The following is an 18248-nucleotide window of genomic DNA, read 5'->3' as shown; positions in this document are numbered from 1 at the left end:
TATTGTTATTTTATATTATATTGTATATTATATTGTATTGTAATTTCCTGTACATTAGAACACTAGTCTGGGAGTACATTAATCTGGGAGAGGCATCATTAAGAGTCATTAGGTGGGCTAAATATACTGACAAGGAACGTGCAGGTAGAAACACACAGTCTGCTATTTCTATACAGTACTATCCAATCACAGGCTGGAGGCAGAATGGTTACCTAGCTGTAATGGTTTAACTGCAGCAGAAAATTATCCGATCTCCAGGATAGTTGTATGTCTGGTGGTATAAATCTCAGGATTAGATAGACCGAAATACAAATCCCTTGGCAGGTTAAAAAAAGCTACCTTATACAGTAAAAACAAAATAACAAACATGTTTTACTTACCTGCTCCATGCAATAGTTTTCCACAAAGTAGCCCTGTTCCTCTACTTTTTGGGTCCCCCGCTGGTGGTCCTGGCTACTCCCCCATGCTGGGTGCCCCTAATAGCAAGCCTCTTGCTATAGGGGCACTCAAGTAGGCTTACTCCGGAGCCGCACTCTGGGTGTCTATTCACACACGAAGTGCAGCTTGTCTCACTGGCTGTGATTGACGGCAGCAGGAGCCAAAGGCTCCCGCTGCTATGTGAGCCAATGAAGACAGAGAGCTGGTAGAGCAGCTGCTCTCATTCACAACCCTTGATCAAGATGGGGTTCAGGTAAATACACTCAGGTTTTTTTTTTCCTTAGTGCAGAGAATGTATTAAAGTGGTTGTAAAGGCAGAAGGTTTTTAATCTTAATGCTGCATTAAGATTAAAAACCTTCTGCACAGCGCTCCTCACCTTCCCCCTTCCAATACTTACCTGTGCCCCATCTCTATCCAGCAATGTGCACGAGTGCCTCTGCCGTCCGGCACTCTCCCTCCTGATTGGCTGAGACACAGCAGTGGCACCATTGGTTCCCACTGCTGTCAAAGTCAGTTAGCCAATCAGGAGAGAGAGGGGGGCAGGCCGACCCACGGCTCTGTGTCTGAATGCACACTCGGAGCTGTGGCTGGGTTTGGGTGCCCCCATAGCAAGCCGCTTGCTGTGGGGGCACTGAACAAAAGGGAGGGGCCAGGAGCAGCGAAGAGGGACCCAAGAAGAGGAGGACCCAGGCTACTCTGTGCAAAACCTTTTCACAGAGCAAGCAAGTATAACATGTTTGTTATTTTCATACAAAAAAACCCCGGAGACTTTACATTGACTTTAACCTCCCTGGCGGTATTCCCGAGTGTGGCTCAGGGTTAAATTTCAGCACCATTAGCGTTAACCCCGAGCCACACTCGGGATTACATCTCAGGATCCTGGTGCAGGTTACTTACCTCGTCCCCAGGATCCTGCAATGTCCCCCCGCGCTGTCTGCGGGCTCCGTCCTCTGCCTGAAGCCTCTCTGTGCCAGGCTCAGTTCCCTGCGAGTGTCGCGACACATGGGGGGCGGAGCCTGGCGGCAAATTCAAAAAAATGTAAAAATCATAACACATACAGTACTGTAATCTTACCGATTACAGTACTGTATGAAATCATTTCACTTCCCTTTTGTCCCCAGTGCTTGGGCCATGCCCTGCATGCAGTTTTATATTTTATATACTGTTCTTTCTGCCTGGAAACCTGAGATTGTCCATGGCAACCAAAAAGTGTCCCTTTACGTCAAAAGTGGCTTTAGACCAGCTAGAAAACAGCAATAGTAAATTAGAACACTTGCAGAATTGAGCGATAGTGAATCATGGGGAAATTTATTTTATTATTATTATTATATTATTATTTTTTATAATTATTTATATCTATTTATTATATTATAATTTATGATTTTGTGTTTCAAGCTTCATCATACCCGGGATATCTACTAGACTCTTGGTGGACATATCTAAGTGTGTTATTGCTAAGAATTACAGACCTACAATATAAAACGCCAAATTTCTATGCAAAATAATTGTACCGATTTGAGACGCAAAAATCTGAAATAATCATACCGCCAGGGAGGTTAAGGTAAAAAAAACTTTGAGCCCTTAGAACCACTTTAAGCTGTCTGCACTGTGAAATGGAATTGAAATACCTACTGTTTGAAAGTACCCTATTCTGTTCTAAAGGAGGTGGTGCTCCGAGCCTCATTTGGTTGTATTATTGGATAGTCATATGTAGATAGATAAGAACTAGGTTCATATTACTCATGCATGTGAAAACATGGATGTCTTGTGATAAAAAATAAGGCCTAATGTTGAAAGCTGCTTCTGGATGAGTGGATGCAGCAGAGTGCCTAATCTCCTATGAGAATAGCTAACACAGGGCTCACTTATATGGATTACCACCAAATAAGAGGAGAGGCACGTGAGGTGAACAGAAACACTTTTTGCTCTGTGACCAATCAATGCAGCTTATCTGTATTGGGCTGATGCACAAATGATTTACACTGACTTGATCTAATTCTTAAAACGGTACCTGCTGTACAGATGTCAACTGAAAAACAAAAGAGGCTTTAACAGACCCTAGGGAAGTATTAGCGAGGAAAGGAGGTGAATCCAGCAGACAAAATTTAAAAATAAACAGGATCAGGTATTTGTTTTAATGACATGAAACCTATAATATACACAATTCATTTATTTTACGCTAAAACAAATGAGTGTGTGAAATGTTGATCCCAGACAGAGTCGAGCTGTACAGCGGCAATGTGGTCTGCTCTGATGCACAGACTTTTTCTAATGCCGAGGTCATTTATGTGAGCAGTCAGAGGGATTTGCAGTGTTTATATGCATCACCGGGCTTGTAGGAAGGATGCAAATGTTGCTGGATAAACAACATCATACCCTTCCTCTCTCAAAGTCTTCCATTACTACCAAGGCAACAGTAAAATATATTCATATTGAAAGAAATACAATGCCCAAGAGGAAAAAGATGTGTAATTAATACAAGAAGTAGAAATAGCTATATGAATATAGAGTATAATCCAAACCAGTCAACAGTATGTATGTATACAGTTCAGGGGGTGAACTGGATTGTTATTTGCATTGTCCTCCTGTCTCATATTTACATTAGAATGATGAAAGCATTCCTTGTTGCAGACTCCTACGCTAGGTTACTGTAAAGCCTTTTCTGGCATTTTTTTGTTTACAAGTAATAATCAGTATTTATTTTGCTTGAAAATTACTTAGAACCCCCAAACATTATATATATTTTTTAAAGCAGGGGCCCTAGAGAATAATTTGGTGGGTTTTGCAGTTTTTTATGCCACACAGCAGTTTTTAAAATGCTATTTTTTGGGAAAAAATACACTTTTTTATTTAATTTTAATGCAAAAGAACACAATACATAAAATATAAAAGATGATGTTACGCCCAGGTAATAGATACCGAACATGTCACGCTTTAAAATGGCACACACCTGTGCAACAGCGTCAAAGTTCATTTTTCTATTCATAGGCGACGCTTTAAAAGCTTTTACAGGTTACCACTTTAGACTTACAGAGGAGGTCTAATGCCATAGCTCCCAACTGTCCCTGGTTTCGAGGGACTGTCCCTGATTTGGAGCAATGTCCCTCTGTCCCTCATTCCTCCTCATTTGTCCCTCATTTTGATCTGATCCATATAGATGTATATAAAATCACACCTCCCAACTTTTTGAAATGGGAATGAGGGACACCTATCAGCAAAAGTATGCAGGCATAGGAGACACCCCTTTCCACGCCCCCTTAAAGGAAAATTGCAAAAAAAAAAAAAAAATCAAGATTTGTTAAACCCACAAGTGCTTTTTTTTTATCACTAAGAGCCCTTGCACACTGGGGCGGCGTCGGCGGTAAAACGCCGCTATTATTAGCGGCGTTTTACCGTCGGTATGCGGCCGCTAGCGGGGCGGTTTTACCCCCCGCTAGCGGCCGAGAAAGGGTTAAATACCACCGCAAAGCGCCTCTGCAGAGGCGCTTTGCCGGCGGTATAGCCGCGCCGTCCCATTGCTTTCAATGGGCAGGAGCGGTAAGGGAGCGGTATACACACCGCTCCGAAGATGCTGCTGGCAGGACTTTTTTTACCGTCCTGCCAGCGCATCGCTCCAGTGTGCAAGCCCTCGGGGCTTGCACACTGGATACACAGCAGCGGCACTTTCGGGGCGGTTTGCAGGCGCAATTATTAGCGCAATAGCGCCTGCAAACCGCCCCAGTGTGCAAGGGCTCTTATATTCCTTTATATTGGCTTTTGAAATTTACAAATGCAGCAATTTAGAAATCAGATGAAAGGTTTAGCACTGGAAAACAATTTTTGATAGATAAAAAGTGCATGGGGGAAAGGGGGGGCTTACATTTTCTTTTATTATTGATTTATTTCATTTTTACACTGTTGCATTACTTTTTATCATACATTTTATCACTTTTATTGCTGTCACAAGGAATGTAAACATCCTTGTGATAGCAATAGGCATGTGACAGGTATTCTTTAAGGAGAGATCTGGGGTCTATAAGACCCCAAATCTCTCCTCTGTCCTTAAAAGCATTTGATCACATCAAGATTGGTGTTTTTGAATGCTTTTTTGGGGTTTTTTTCTGATTACTGCATTGGTGTCAGTTTGTGACAGTTAGTGTGGTAGGGCAGTTAGTGTTAGCCCCCTTTAGGTCTAGGGTACCCCCCTAACCCCCCCAATAAAGTTTTAACCTCTTGATCACGCCCCGTCGCCAGTGTCACTAAGCGATAATTTTTCTGATCGCTGTATTAGTGTCACTGGTGACGCTAGTTAGGGAGGTAAATATTTAGGTTCGCCGTCAGCATTTTATTGTCAGGGACCCCCATATACTATCTAATAAATGTTTTAACCCCTTGATTGCCCCCTAGTTAACCCTTTCACCACTGATCACAGTATAACTGTTACGGGTGACGCTGGTTAGTTTGTTTATTTTTTATAGTGTCAGGGAACCCGCCGTTTATTACCGAATAAAGGTTTAGCCCCCTGATCGCCCAGCGGTGATATGCGTCACCCCAGGCAGCGTCAGATTAGCGCCAGTACCGCTAACACCCACGCACGCAACATACGCCTCTCTTAGTGGTATAGTATCTGAACGGATCAATATCTGATCCGATCAGATCTATACAGCGTCCCCAGCAGTTTAGGGTTCCCAAAAATGCAGTGTTAGCGGGATCAGCCCAGATACCTGCTAGCACCTGCGTTTTGCCCCTCCGCCCAGCCCAGCCCACCCAAGTGCAGCGTTTTGGTGAACTGGCAAGCACCAGCCCCAGGCAGCGTCAGGTTAGTGCCAGTAACACTTACACCCACGCACGCACCGTACACCTCCCTTAGTGGTATAGTATCTGAACGGATCAATATCTGATCCGATCAGATCCATACTAGTCTACCCAGCAGTTTAGGGTTCCCAAAAACGCAGTGTTAGCGGGATCAGCCCAGATACCTGCTAGCACCTGCGTTTTGCCCCTCCGCCCGGCCCAGCCCAGCCCAGCCCACCCAAGTGAAGTATCGATCGATCACTGTCACTTACAAAACACTAAACACATAACTGCAGCATTCGCAGAGTCAGGCCTGATCCCTGCGATCACTAACAGTTTTTTTGGTAGCATTTTGGTGAACTGGCAAGCACCAGCGGCCTAGTACCCCGGTCGTAGTCAACCAGCACTGCAGTAACATTTAGTGACGTGGTGAGTCCCATAAGTGCAGTTCAAGCTGGTGAGGTGGCAAGCACAAGTAGTGTCCCGCTGCCACCAAGAAGACAAACACAGGCCCGTCGTGCCCATAATGCCCTTCCTGCTGCATTCGCCAATCCTAATTGGGAACCCACCACTTCTGCAGCACCCGTACTTCCCCCATTCACATCCCCAACCAAATGCAGTCGGCTGCATGAGAGGCATTTTCTTTATGTCCTCCCAAGTACCCCTACCCAACGAACCCCCCCAAAAAAGATGTTGTGTCTGCAGCAAGCGCGGATATTGGCGTGACACCCGCTATTATTGTCCCTCCTGTCCTGACAGTCCTGGTCTTTGCATTGGTGAATGTTTTGAACGCTACCCTACACTAGTTGAGTATTAGCGTAGGGTACAGCATTGCACAAACTAGGACACACTTTCACATGGTCTCCCAAGATGCCATCGCATTTTGAGAGACCCGAACCTGGAACCGGTTACAGTTATGAAAGTTAGTTACAAAAAAAAGTGTAAAAAAAAATAAATATATAAAATAAAAAAAAAAATAGTTGTTGTTTTATTGTTCTCTCTCTCTCTATTCTCTCTCTATTGTTCTGCTCTTTTTTACTGTATTCTATTCTGCAATGTTTTATTGTTATTATGTGTTATCATGTTTGCTTTTCAGGTATGCAGTTTTTTTATACTTTACCGTTTACTGTGTTTTATTGTTAACCATTTTTTTGTCTTCAGGTACGCCATTCACGACTTTGAGTGGTTATACCAAAATGATGCCTGCAGATTTAGGTATCATCTTGGTATCATTCTTTTCAGCCAGCGGTCGGCTAATTAGCCTCTAGACTGCTTTTACAAGCAGTGGGAGGGAATGCCCCCCCCCCGTCTTCCGTGTTTTTCTCTGGCTCTCCTGTCTCAACAGGGAACCTGAGAATGCAGCCGGTGATTCAGTCAGCTGACCATAGAGCTGATCAGAGACCAGAGTGGCTCCAAACATCTCTATGGCCTAAGAAACCGGAAGCTACGAGCATTTCATGACTTAGATTTCGCCGGATGTAAACAGCGCCATTGGGAAATTGGGAAAGCATTTTATCACACCGATCTTGGTGTGGTCAGATGCTTTGAGGGCAGAGGAGAGATCTAAGGTCTAATAGACCCCAATTTTTTCAAAAAAGAGTACCTGTCACTACCTATTGCTGTCATAGGGGATATTTACATTCCCTGAGATAACAATAAAAATGATTAAAAAAAATGAAAGGAACAGTTTAAAAATAAGATAAAAAAGCAAAAAAATAATAAAGAAAAAAAAAAAAAGCACCCCTGTCCCCCACTGCTCTCGTGCTAAGGCGAACGCAAGCGTTGGTTTGGCGTCAAATGTAAACAGCAATTGCACCATGCATGTGAGATATCACCGCGAAGGTCAGATCGAGGGCAGTAATTTTAGCAGTAGACCTCCTCTGTAAATCTAAAGTGGTAACCTGTAAAGGCTTTTAAAGGCTTTTAAAAATGTATTTATTTTGTTGCCACTGCACGTTTGTGCGCAATTTTAAAGCATGTCATGTTTGGTATCCATGTACTCAGCCTAAGATCATCTTTTTTATTCAATCAAACATTTGGGCAATATAGTGTGTTTTAGTGCATTAAAATTTAAAAAAGTGTGTTTTTTCCCCAAAAAATGCGTTTGAAAAATCGCTGCGCAAATACTGTGTGAAAAAAAAAAATGAAACACCCACCATTTTAATCTGTAGGGCATTTGCTTTAAAAAAATATATAATGTTTGGGGGTTCAAAGTAATTTTCTTGCAAAAAGAAATAATTTTTTCATGTAAATAAAAAGTGTCAGAAAGGGCTTTGTCTTCAAGTGGTTAGAAGAGTGGGTGATGTGTGACATAAGCTTCTAAATGTTGTGCATAAAATGCCAGGACAGTTCAAAACCCCCATAAATGACCCCATTTTGGAAAGTAGACACCCCAAGCTATTTACTGAGAGGCATGTCGAGTCCATGGAATATTTTATATTGTGACACAAGTTGCGGGAAAGAGACAATTTTTTTTTTTTTCACAAAGTTGTCACTAAATGATATATTGCTCAAACATGCCATGGGAATATGTGAAATTACACTCCAAAATACATTCTGTTGCTTCTCCTGAGTACAGGGATACCACATGTGTGAGACTTTTTGGGAGCCTAGCCGCGTACGGGACCCCTAAAACCAAGCACCGCCTTCAGGCTTTCTAAGGGCGTACATTTTTAATTTAATCTTCACTGCCTATCACAGTTTCGGAGGCAATGGAATGCCCAGGTGGCACAAAACCCCCCCAAATGACCCTATTTTGGAAAGTAGACACCCCAACCTATTTGCTGAGAGGTATAGTGAGTATTTTGCAAACCTCACTTTTTCTCACAAAGTTTTGAAAATTGAAAAAAGAAAAAAAAAAATGTTTTTTCTTGTCTTTCCTAATTTTCAAAAACAAATGAGAGCTGCAAAATACTCACCATGTCTCTCAGCAAATAGCTTGGGGTGTCTACTTTCCAAAATGGGGTCATTTGGGGGGGGTTTGTGCCACCTGGGCATTCCATGGCCTCCGAAACTGTGATAGGCAGTGAAGAGTGAAATAAAAAATTTACACCCTTAGAAATCCTGAAGGCAGAGATTGGTTTTCGGGGCCCCGTACGCGGCTAGGCTCCCAAAAAGTCCCACACATGTGGTATACCCATACTCAGGAGAAGCAGCTAAATGTATTTTGGGGTGCAATTCCACATATGCCCATGGCCTGTGTGAGCAATATATCATTTAGTGACAACTTTGTGCAAAAAAAAAAAATAAAAATTGTCACTTTCCCGCAACTTGTGTCAAAATATAAAATATTCCATGGACTCAACATGCCTCTCAGCAAATAGCTTGGGGTGTCTACTTTCCAAAATGGGGTCATTTGGGGGGGGGGGGTTGTGCCATCTGGGCATTTTATGGCCTTCAAAACTGTTATAGGTAGTGAGGAGTGAAATCAAAAATTTACGCCCTTAGAAATCCTGAAGGCGGTGATTGGTTTTCAGGGGCCCCGTACGCGGCTAGGCTCCCAAAAAGTCCCACACATGTGGCATCCCCGTACTCAGGAGAAGAAGCTGAATGTATTTTAGGGTGCAATTCCACATATGCCCATGGCCTGTGTGAGCAATATATCATTTAGTGATAACTTTTTGTAATTTTTTTTTTTTTTTTTTGTCATTATTCAATCACTTGGGACAAAAAAATTAATATCCAATGGGCTCAACATGCCTCTCAGCAATTTCCTTGGGGCGTCGTCTACTTTCCAAAATGGGGTCATTTGGGGGGGTTTTGTACTGCCCTGCCATTTTAGCACCTCAAGAAATGACATAGGCAGTCATAAACTAAAAGCTGTGTAAATTCCAGAAAATGTACCCTAGCTTGTAGACGCTATAACTTTTGCGCAAACCAATAAATATACACTTATTGACATTTTTTTTACCAAAGACATGTGGCCGAATACATTTTGGCCTAAATGTATGACTAAAATTGAGTTTATTGGATTTTTTTTTATAACAAAAAGTAGAAAATATAATTTTTTTAAAATTTTCGGTCTTTTTCCGTTTATAGCGCAAAAAATAAAAACGGCAGAGGTGCTCAAATACCATCAAAAGAAAGCTCTATTTGTGGGAAGAAAAGGACGCAAATTTCATTTGGGTACAGCATTGCATGACTGCGCAATTAGCAGTTAAAGCGACGCAGTGCCAAATTGTAAAAAGTGCTCTGGTCAGGAAGGGGGTAAATCCTTCCGGGGCTGAAGTGGTTAAACTCAAAATCAAAAATGTATTATATTGCAGCTTACCAATCATTAGTTGTGATTGATGCATTCTCATATTTTAGGCTTTTTTTCTCAGTTTTTCTCATGGTAAGCACCCCCCGTCAGTGGTAAATGGTTTCTCTCATCCCTCTAACTGCAACATCTGCAAGAGAGCTTGTTCTTTTGAAAAACAAATTTACTGGCCATATCACCAGGTGAAAATAAGGGAAAAATGCCTAAAGAAGAAAACGAATGCAGCCACCACATCTAAGAATTGGTAAACTGCAAAACAATACATGTTTGCTTTCGGGTTCAATACTGCTTTGAGAGATCACTTTGCACCCAAGCGTAGGTGAGCTGGTGTGGCTTTTCATGTATGATGTTAACACAGGTGGGAATTTGAAATCTCAGAGAAAGTGTAAAGCTGGCCATAGATGGAAAGAATTTTAAATAAAAATTCTTAGTAAAAGTCTTAGTCTTAGGACAATTCATACAAAAATTCTTAGAACATTCAAATGTCGTTCAAAAGATTTGACTTTATCGTTTTATTTTGGAATGAATGAACTTTACCGAACGAAAACCACATATACTGTTACAAATTTGTTTTGAATTTTCTCATCACTGTGGTCGAAAACGAACATCGACTTGACCCACTAATGATTAGAAAATTGTACAAACTTTCTTAGAACATTATTTTTCTAAAAATGTTTGTTCAAAATTCTACCCATCTATGGCTAGCTTTATCTTGGGAGAGAACACTTCAGGAGTTTTGGATGATACTAGGTAGGTTTTAAAGAAGCTTTAATTACCATCAAATCACTTTCACAAGAAAGATATGATTGAACACTTCAGACCAATCATAGACTCTGATAGTGAATAGTAGTTACTGATACCCAAAGCCAGAGTCAAAGGGGAGGTACATAAGGGGAGGGAGAGAGAGAGGCCAGAAAGTGTTCTTCCATAAGTATTGGTAAAATACAGAGGGGGTTATTTACTGAGTGCTAGTTCACACCAAATGCAGTTCCATGCGCTTTTTTTCTGCACTAAAAATGCATGCAGTGTTTTCCATGTATTCCAATGGCTCTAGTTCACACCAGTGCAGTCAGTTTCTAGTCAGTTTCCGGTGCAGAAAAAAAAAGTAGAGCATGCTGCATTTTTTTCAGCACAGAGCTGTACTGGAACCTCGCAAATTGTATCAAAAATGCAGTGGAACTGCGTGTCATGTGAACTGTAAGCAAAAACTGATCTGGAACGTACGAGTGCATTTTTGTGGTGTGAACTGGCCCTAAAACTGCATGCGCATTGTTTTCCATGCATTCCAATGGCTCTAGTTCACACCAATGCAGCCAGTTCCAGTCAGTTTCCAGTACTGGAACTGACTGCATCGGTGTGAACTAGAGCCATTGGAATACATGGAAAACACTGTGCATGCATTTTTAGTGCAGAAAAAAAAGCGCACGGAACTGCATCTGGTGTGAACTGGCCCTTTAAATTGAAGGTTGCAAAATCTGGTGCAGCTCCGTATTGAAACCAATCAGCTTTGAGGTTTTATTGCCAAAGCTTAATTGAACAAGCTGAAGTTAGAAGGTGATTGGCTACCATGCTCAGCTGCACCAGATTCTGAGTGCATCAGTTTTAGTAAATCTCCCCCAATATCTTGTTGGTTGACTATAACATATTTGGTTTCTGCAACATATTATGATACACTGGGCCTTGCTATAATGTTTTTCTTTTGGCCACTGACAAGCAATATCTTCTATAACATCAAGCATTTTTTTCCTTTTATCTATTTTCTCTCTGTTGTGTTGTGATATGTAGTTGTGCTACTTATCAGTCATGTTCTCTATGTAATTTTTTTTTTTTTCGACAGCAGCCACAGTTAAAGTGAGACTGGGTAACCAATCCCATTGACATACTGCATGGACAATGCCATTCCATGCCCTCTCCCGCATGCAGTGATTCTTGTCCTTAGGAACGTAAAGCAATGTCGTTTCGCGCACCAGCTGTATCAGCATTATCTGGTGTGCTCTCTCCATTCTGCCTGTAGCCTGCTTATAGTAGATTTTGCTAGGGGATGAAGAATAATTGTTATGCATATAAATGCGCCCAAAAGTAGCTAAATCACATGTCTACTAATTTTCAACGCATTTCCATGGGAGGCCCATGGGCCAATAACTATGTTGCACCAAAAGTAGCACCTGCACCTTTTTAAATGTTGCACTGCATCATGTTGCATAGGTGTGAACCAGCACGATAGATAACAATGTATTTTCCATTGTCATGCATTATAGCAAAACAGCAGAAGCATAATAAATGTGAACAAGGGCTTATAAATATGTGTACTGTGTGCGTATCATTCTTTGGTATTGAGCAGTACTGCATTTCTATGTTAATCATAATTAAGTTAGTGTGATAGTAAAATAGTTTATTTTATAACTGTGTAATAATTTCTCATCAGTAATTAAACTATGCATGTAGAATTTTGTGCACAATATAGCATTTTTAACTTACAGTTTGTGATGTGCGTTGATTAAAAATATAGGATTACTCAAAGCACTGTGCAAACTGTTAGCACTATATAAATCCTGTTTAATATTAACATAATAATATTAATAATACTTAAGGGCTCTTTCACATGGGGCGGATCAGTGATGATCCGCCCCGTGAACATTCGCTTGCTCAGCGGGGATCGCTCCGCCGATCCCCGCTGAGCAGGAAGATGACAGGTCCGTCGCTGCAAATTGACCTGTCAAAGCGCCGCTCTCCCCTATGGGGGATCCGATGATGACGGGCCGTAGAGTCCGTCGTCACCCGATCCGATCCGAAAATGGATGGAAAAGTAGGTTTTTCCTCCGTTACACTTTTTCGGATCGGAGCGGGTCGGATGTCAGTGGACATGTCACCGCTGACATCTGACGCTCCATAGACCTCCATGGAGTGTCCGTTCAGGTCCGCCTAAAAAACTAACAGGCGGACCTGAACGGACAGTCCGTGTGAAAGAGGCCTAAAGCAGATCTAAACCTAAGATTAAAAATGTAACATATCACAGCTTGCCAATCTTTCCTCCAACCTGTGGATCCAGCCAGTAACCATTTGTTTTTTTTCTAGGATGACACTCATTCATAATACTGTATATGAAAGAGCAGCATTGTCACACTGGGGCATGAATGGTTTTAGAACTACAAAAAGCACCTTCTTTTTTCCTCTTCCCCATAACATTTGTGATATTTTAAAGTCCACAAAGTTAGCTGAAAATAACATGAACCTTTGAAAGTCAGCAAAGGAAGTTACCAGCTCAGAGGATTTCTGGCAGGATTAACAGGTACTGAACTTATCAAACAGATATAACAAAATATAAAGACATGCTGGTAGGATAATTGGATCCTGTCTAAATTGTCCCTAATATGTATGAACGTGAGTTAGGGACCTTAGATTGTAAGCTCCTTGAGGGTAGGGACTGATGTGAATTTTCAATGTATATGTAAAGTGCTGCGTAAATTGACGGCGCTATATAAGTAGCTGAAATAAATAAATAAAATATGTAAAAAAATAATTCAACAGACCAAAAGCAAGCTCATAGGAACTTCATAGTCAGGATTTACACATGCTTTACAATCCTCACTGTAGCCTGCCTTATCTGCATCTCCACAACTTAATTTTGTTTGTGGAAAAAATCTCCTGCATTCACACATACTAAATGTGACAGTAGGAATATTTAATACAAAGCAACAGATTCATTTCCTTTACATAATCCATTCATTTCCAGCATACATCTTATATTTAAATACTAGGTATGGATAGGCACATAATAAGTCTCAAAAAAGTTCACAATATAAATATTCAAAAAGGTTTACCTGAAGCTCTGTCTGAAAGAAGAACTTCTGCGGGCATTGGGAACAATCGTAGATTTTATCCTCTTGCCCATGAACTGCAAATATATGCTGTTGTAGCTTATTTGCCTGTACAAAAACTAAAACAGAGTAAGGATTAGAATCAAATCTAGGTCATCAGTATAAACAAGTAACACTTAGTCACGATTATTAAAAATAAAGTCCCATTACGAAAAAAATGTCCAATCGATGCTCAAAGCATTGGCTTTCTCCATGACAATCCAAGTTTTCTGTATCCGATAAAGGAAAGTTAAATGCATTGAGGTTGATCTACTAAAGGATTTGAGAGTGTTTGGAAAATGAATTGTGTGATAGTCCAAGAAAGGCACTTAACCTTTGGGCATTGCAAAACTGCAATACTCCCTGACACTAAATTGGTTTTGTACTCACCAATGTTAGAGTGCAATAATAACAAACTCAATACCACTATGCAGAGCAGTTTATGTAGGTACCATTATTTGATTTGTTTTGTTAAAAGAGAAGTAAGGGATTTTTTTTTTCAGTATCATACTTTCTTAGGTGGATGCAGCATTGGTCCAATGCTGCATCTGTCCCCCGATGCTTCTACACTGAGAACCAAGTGATCAAACACCACCAATGGCTCGGTTCTCACAGCTCCCCGAGCGGAGAGCTGCTGACTGTAAATCAGCAGCTCTCCACTTGGCTCCTCCTTGCTCACTGAAGCGATGAGCTGTGTAGGGGCGGGGAGCGGCTTTCTCAGGCTCTCAGCGGCTCGCCGAGAGGCTGAGACGGCTATCAGTCCAGGCACCTGGTGGATCCAGACTCCCATTGGCGGGATGACGCAGTGAGTGGACTGATTCCTGTGACGTCAGCAGAGACTTCAAACCACTCTCTGCTGAAAATGGGTCACGGGAGTGCAAAACTGATTGCACTGCTGTGATCCACAGGAGAAGTACAGCCAAACAAGCTTTGGCTGGATTTTTCCTTTAAGTCAGTACAGACTGAGTGGAGCTACTCTTTGAATGTGCCTGCATACATTTCACAAAAGGGATCAGAGTGTAGTTTTCTAAGGAAGGTCCAAACCCAAATTGTTGTGAAGACCTCATGTGACAGGGGAGGTGACAATAAGCACTTCTGATATTGGATGTGTTTGTTATCACTTCCTCAGTGAAGGGGGAAATAAGGCATTACCCATGTATGTGCTGTGACATGATTATTGCCAGTGGTTCCTGAAGCTGCAAAGGACAGACATGTATCCCCAACCCTCAATATCAGGGAGACATCAGTTCATCTAAGCTAGTAGTTCTCAACTCCTGTTCTCAGGACCCACTAACAGGCCAGATTTTAAGTATTACCTTGGGGAGATGCAGACTAGAATACTGCAATCACAGAGCAGGCAAATGATCTCACCTGTGAGGTATTTCAGCTATCTTGCAAACCTGGCCTGTTAGTGGGTCCTGAGGACAGGAGTTGAGAACCACTGATCTAAGCCAACCTTACTCTAGTTGATAACTCAAGTTATCTTCAGTTGGGTTGTAATGAGTTCATCATCTCGAAAGTAAATTAAAAGGAAACCCATAGATGGGATTCATTGGAGGCCTTCCTGAGCTAAAAAATAAGGTACTAAAAAACACTTGTATCCTGTCAGGGGCACAGGCATTTCAAGTCTGTAGGGCTAGAATCACTGCACCCTCTGTGATTCATAAGTTATTAAAAGGCTAAGTTCACCTTTTTTCGCTTTTTTTTCCCTAAATTCCAACTCCCCTATGTACCAATATAGCATTCATGTACTTTTTTGCAAAAATATCAAAGCTTTCCATAAAATCTACAGACACGCACCTTACTGTCCTCCATCCATGTTTCCAAGCGTATCTATTGCTTCTGTCTTATTTTCTTACAGACTGTAGGTCATGCCACAGGAAGGAGTTGACCAGCTGATCTCATTAGCACACACCCTGCATCATCCACCCACCCATTCCAAGGTGCACGTTTTTTAAATGAAATGCAATCAAATCAGTGATCACCCTTCTCACTAAATATACAATATACAATCCGATTGCATAGTGTATGGCCATGGCGTATACATGAATGGTATATTGGTACATAGGGGAGCTGGAATTTAGGAAAAAAATAAATAAAAGGTGAACTTATCTTTTCATCTCTTTGTCAATACAGGTGACAGTAATCATAGACATTTAAAGAATGCTGGAAGCATCTAACATGTATTATATTATGCCATGACTTAAGCTCCATACACATGGGCCTAACATTGGGCGGCATTGACCGGTTCAATAGAAACCGTCCGACATTCAGCCCGAGTGTACTGCAGCCAGTCTGACAGAAGCTGACCGTCTCCCAATGGTTGAGAGCGCTGACCGGAGTCTTCTGGTGGGGGGCGTCCCCCTGTCAGAACACAACAGAACAGCAGGGAGATCGCTGTACTAACATCAGATTGTTGTTATAGTGGCTTCGAGCTGAGCTGGCAGTTTTTTTTGTTCAGCCCCCTGGGTTGAATGAAAAAAAAACTACAGTGTGTACTAGGCTATACTTTGTTACAGGTACTTACAAAGAGCTCTCAATTTACACAGCACTTTACACATATACATATTATACATTCACATCAGTCCCTGCCATCAAGTTGCTTACAATCTAAGGACCCTAACTCACATTCATACATACACATACTAGGGCCAATTTATACAGTATCCAATTAACCTATCAACATGTCTTTGGAGTGTGGGAAGAAAACTGGAGTACCCGGAGGAAATCCACACAGGCAAAAGGAAAACATGCAAACTCTGTGCAGGTAGTGCTATGGTTGAGATTTGAATGGGTGACTCTAGTGCTGCTAGGAGGAGGTGCCACTTGGCCACTGTGCTGAACGTTTAGAATTCACAAGAGGATTAGTAAGCCTAGGTTCACACTTATGTGATACAATTTGACAGAGGTTTCTAGTGCCATTTTTAAGGATAATGTGCAGTGTGACTTAATGCAGGTTCAGATGCGATTCCAATGTGATTTGGACACAGCTGTGATTCTCTCTATCTCTCTGGAAATCATCTCAGAAAGACACTATAGGCCATTAGAAATCACACTGGAATGGCTATGCACCCATTAGACTCTAAGGAGATAAAAATCACACCACACCAAACACGCACAGGACCCTTTTTAAAAATGCATTGCGTTTGGACTGCATATGGGTGAACAGCCACCATAGAAAATAATGTTATTTTACTTGTCATATGATTCCATGTGTTCTGAAATGCATACGAAATCGCATCGGTGTGAAAGTGAACCAGGGCTAATTGGAGAACTTATTCAAAAGGTTTACTATCCTTGCATATGTTAGACCATTTTAATTCAAAACTACGTTTATTCACTAGCACTACAGCAGTTAATACGAAAAAAAAAAAACGATAAAATGTCCACAGATGGCTTTATCCACTGCATCCTTTTGTTTTAATTTAACAAGATGTGACTGCGGTCAACCATGCTTTTAAAACTCTGTTGTCATTATTATCTGGGGGAAAACTCCCACACATGATATTCAGGGATGTGGCATATTACCCAACCCTTAAACATATTGAGCTGGACTGTGGATAATTTTTTGTAGTGCGTATCGGGTCCATTTTCTGGTCTATCGGGTCAAATTTCTGATAATAACCTAACTGATTTCTTAAACACCAGCATGTGTTGTAGTTCGGAACAGTAGAAATGAAGAGGAAGCTTTAAGGCTACATAAAGACAGCACTGAGCAACAATAAATTTTGTGTACAGATCTTGAAACTTTTGTTTTATAGGTCTTTTATGGGCCTATGCTGTATATATAGGTAATGTTGCACAGCTGAACTGCATGCAGCATAGCAATTCAAAGGCTAACCAATCATAAGCAGAAAAATCTGCAATAAGACTGGGGGTAATATTTGAAATTTTGAAGACATGTTCCATACAGGGTCCCTTTTGCATGGGCAGTCTGCCTGCTCATTTTTTTTATATGTGATTCCAGACACATACGATCCTTATGGGTGGGCAGATGTAATCGGATTTGCATCCACTTATATCTGCCCAACTTTGGGTCCATTCCGGTCTCTTGGACTGAACACAAAAGTTTTTGTTCAAGTCAACTTTTACTAAGTGGACCAGAAAAGGATAGAAACAGGCGGATGCAAGTCTGCTTAAATAATTCCACCCTTCGTGATTACACAAGTTTGTTTTTTACATGGATCTGAGCAAACATGGATGTCTCAAAAGCGACCTTCTGAAGACAGGCAGAACATGTAACATGTTCCTGATGGTCAACTTATCATTTAAGTAATGCCAAATCTATTTTCAAATGAATGGGCCCCTGGCAGAAATGTAAAAATTGTGCTGGTTAAAAAAGTGTTTAAAATGAAAAATCCAGCTGAATTAAATAAAGCAACTTGCTATTTGAAAATTTGGGGTTATTTAAAATACTAAATGTAAGAACAGCTAATCTCTATATTCTGGTATTTTTTTCAAAATGGGTTATAGCTCCTTATGTGGCAAAATGTTAGATACAACTCTTGTTTAGTTCATTTCTAATTTCCAACACCTACCAATACATATGCCTCGAAGGAAATGTTCCAAATATACCATAAAAGAATGATAGAAATGTGCATTATTACCAATTATAGAACAGGACATTAAATGTAATTATGATTTAGTCAAAACAGTGAAAGTGGGTCTCGTCACAAAGGTGTAGCCAAATTCAGGCTTTAAAGTGTTAACAGGGATATAGTATGACACAGTAACACTACATGATCCTAGGTACTGGTGATAATAAGCTTGCAAGTTTAACACTTGGAAAAGAAACTGCATGTGCCTGCTCAATAAAAGTTAATTTATTTAGCAATTCATGTAGCTAATTAAATGAGCCTGAATACAGCTCCAATTAACAATAAAGTCAAGTGACCAACCATTTTATTATTATTTATGAATC

General features: G+C 41.0%; 1 protein-coding gene across 2 annotated transcripts in view; it reads right to left on the bottom strand.

The window, feature by feature from the left end:
• ZNF423 (zinc finger protein 423) overlaps window positions 1-18248 on the bottom strand; it is a 442417-nt gene that overhangs the window by 33949 nt on the left and 390220 nt on the right. For both annotated transcript variants that reach the window (XM_073605003.1, XM_073605004.1), the window contains exon 7: window positions 13292-13407. In XM_073605003.1, the coding sequence (XP_073461104.1) occupies window positions 13292-13407 (116 nt within the window). The remainder of the gene's footprint in view (window positions 1-13291; window positions 13408-18248) is intronic.

Source organism: Aquarana catesbeiana, linkage group LG11 (genome assembly GCF_042186555.1).
Source record: "Aquarana catesbeiana isolate 2022-GZ linkage group LG11, ASM4218655v1, whole genome shotgun sequence".
NCBI lineage: Eukaryota > Metazoa > Chordata > Amphibia > Anura > Ranidae > Aquarana > Aquarana catesbeiana.
The sequence above is the reverse complement of the archived record's forward strand: the minus strand, read 5'-3'. Positions and strand labels throughout refer to the sequence as shown.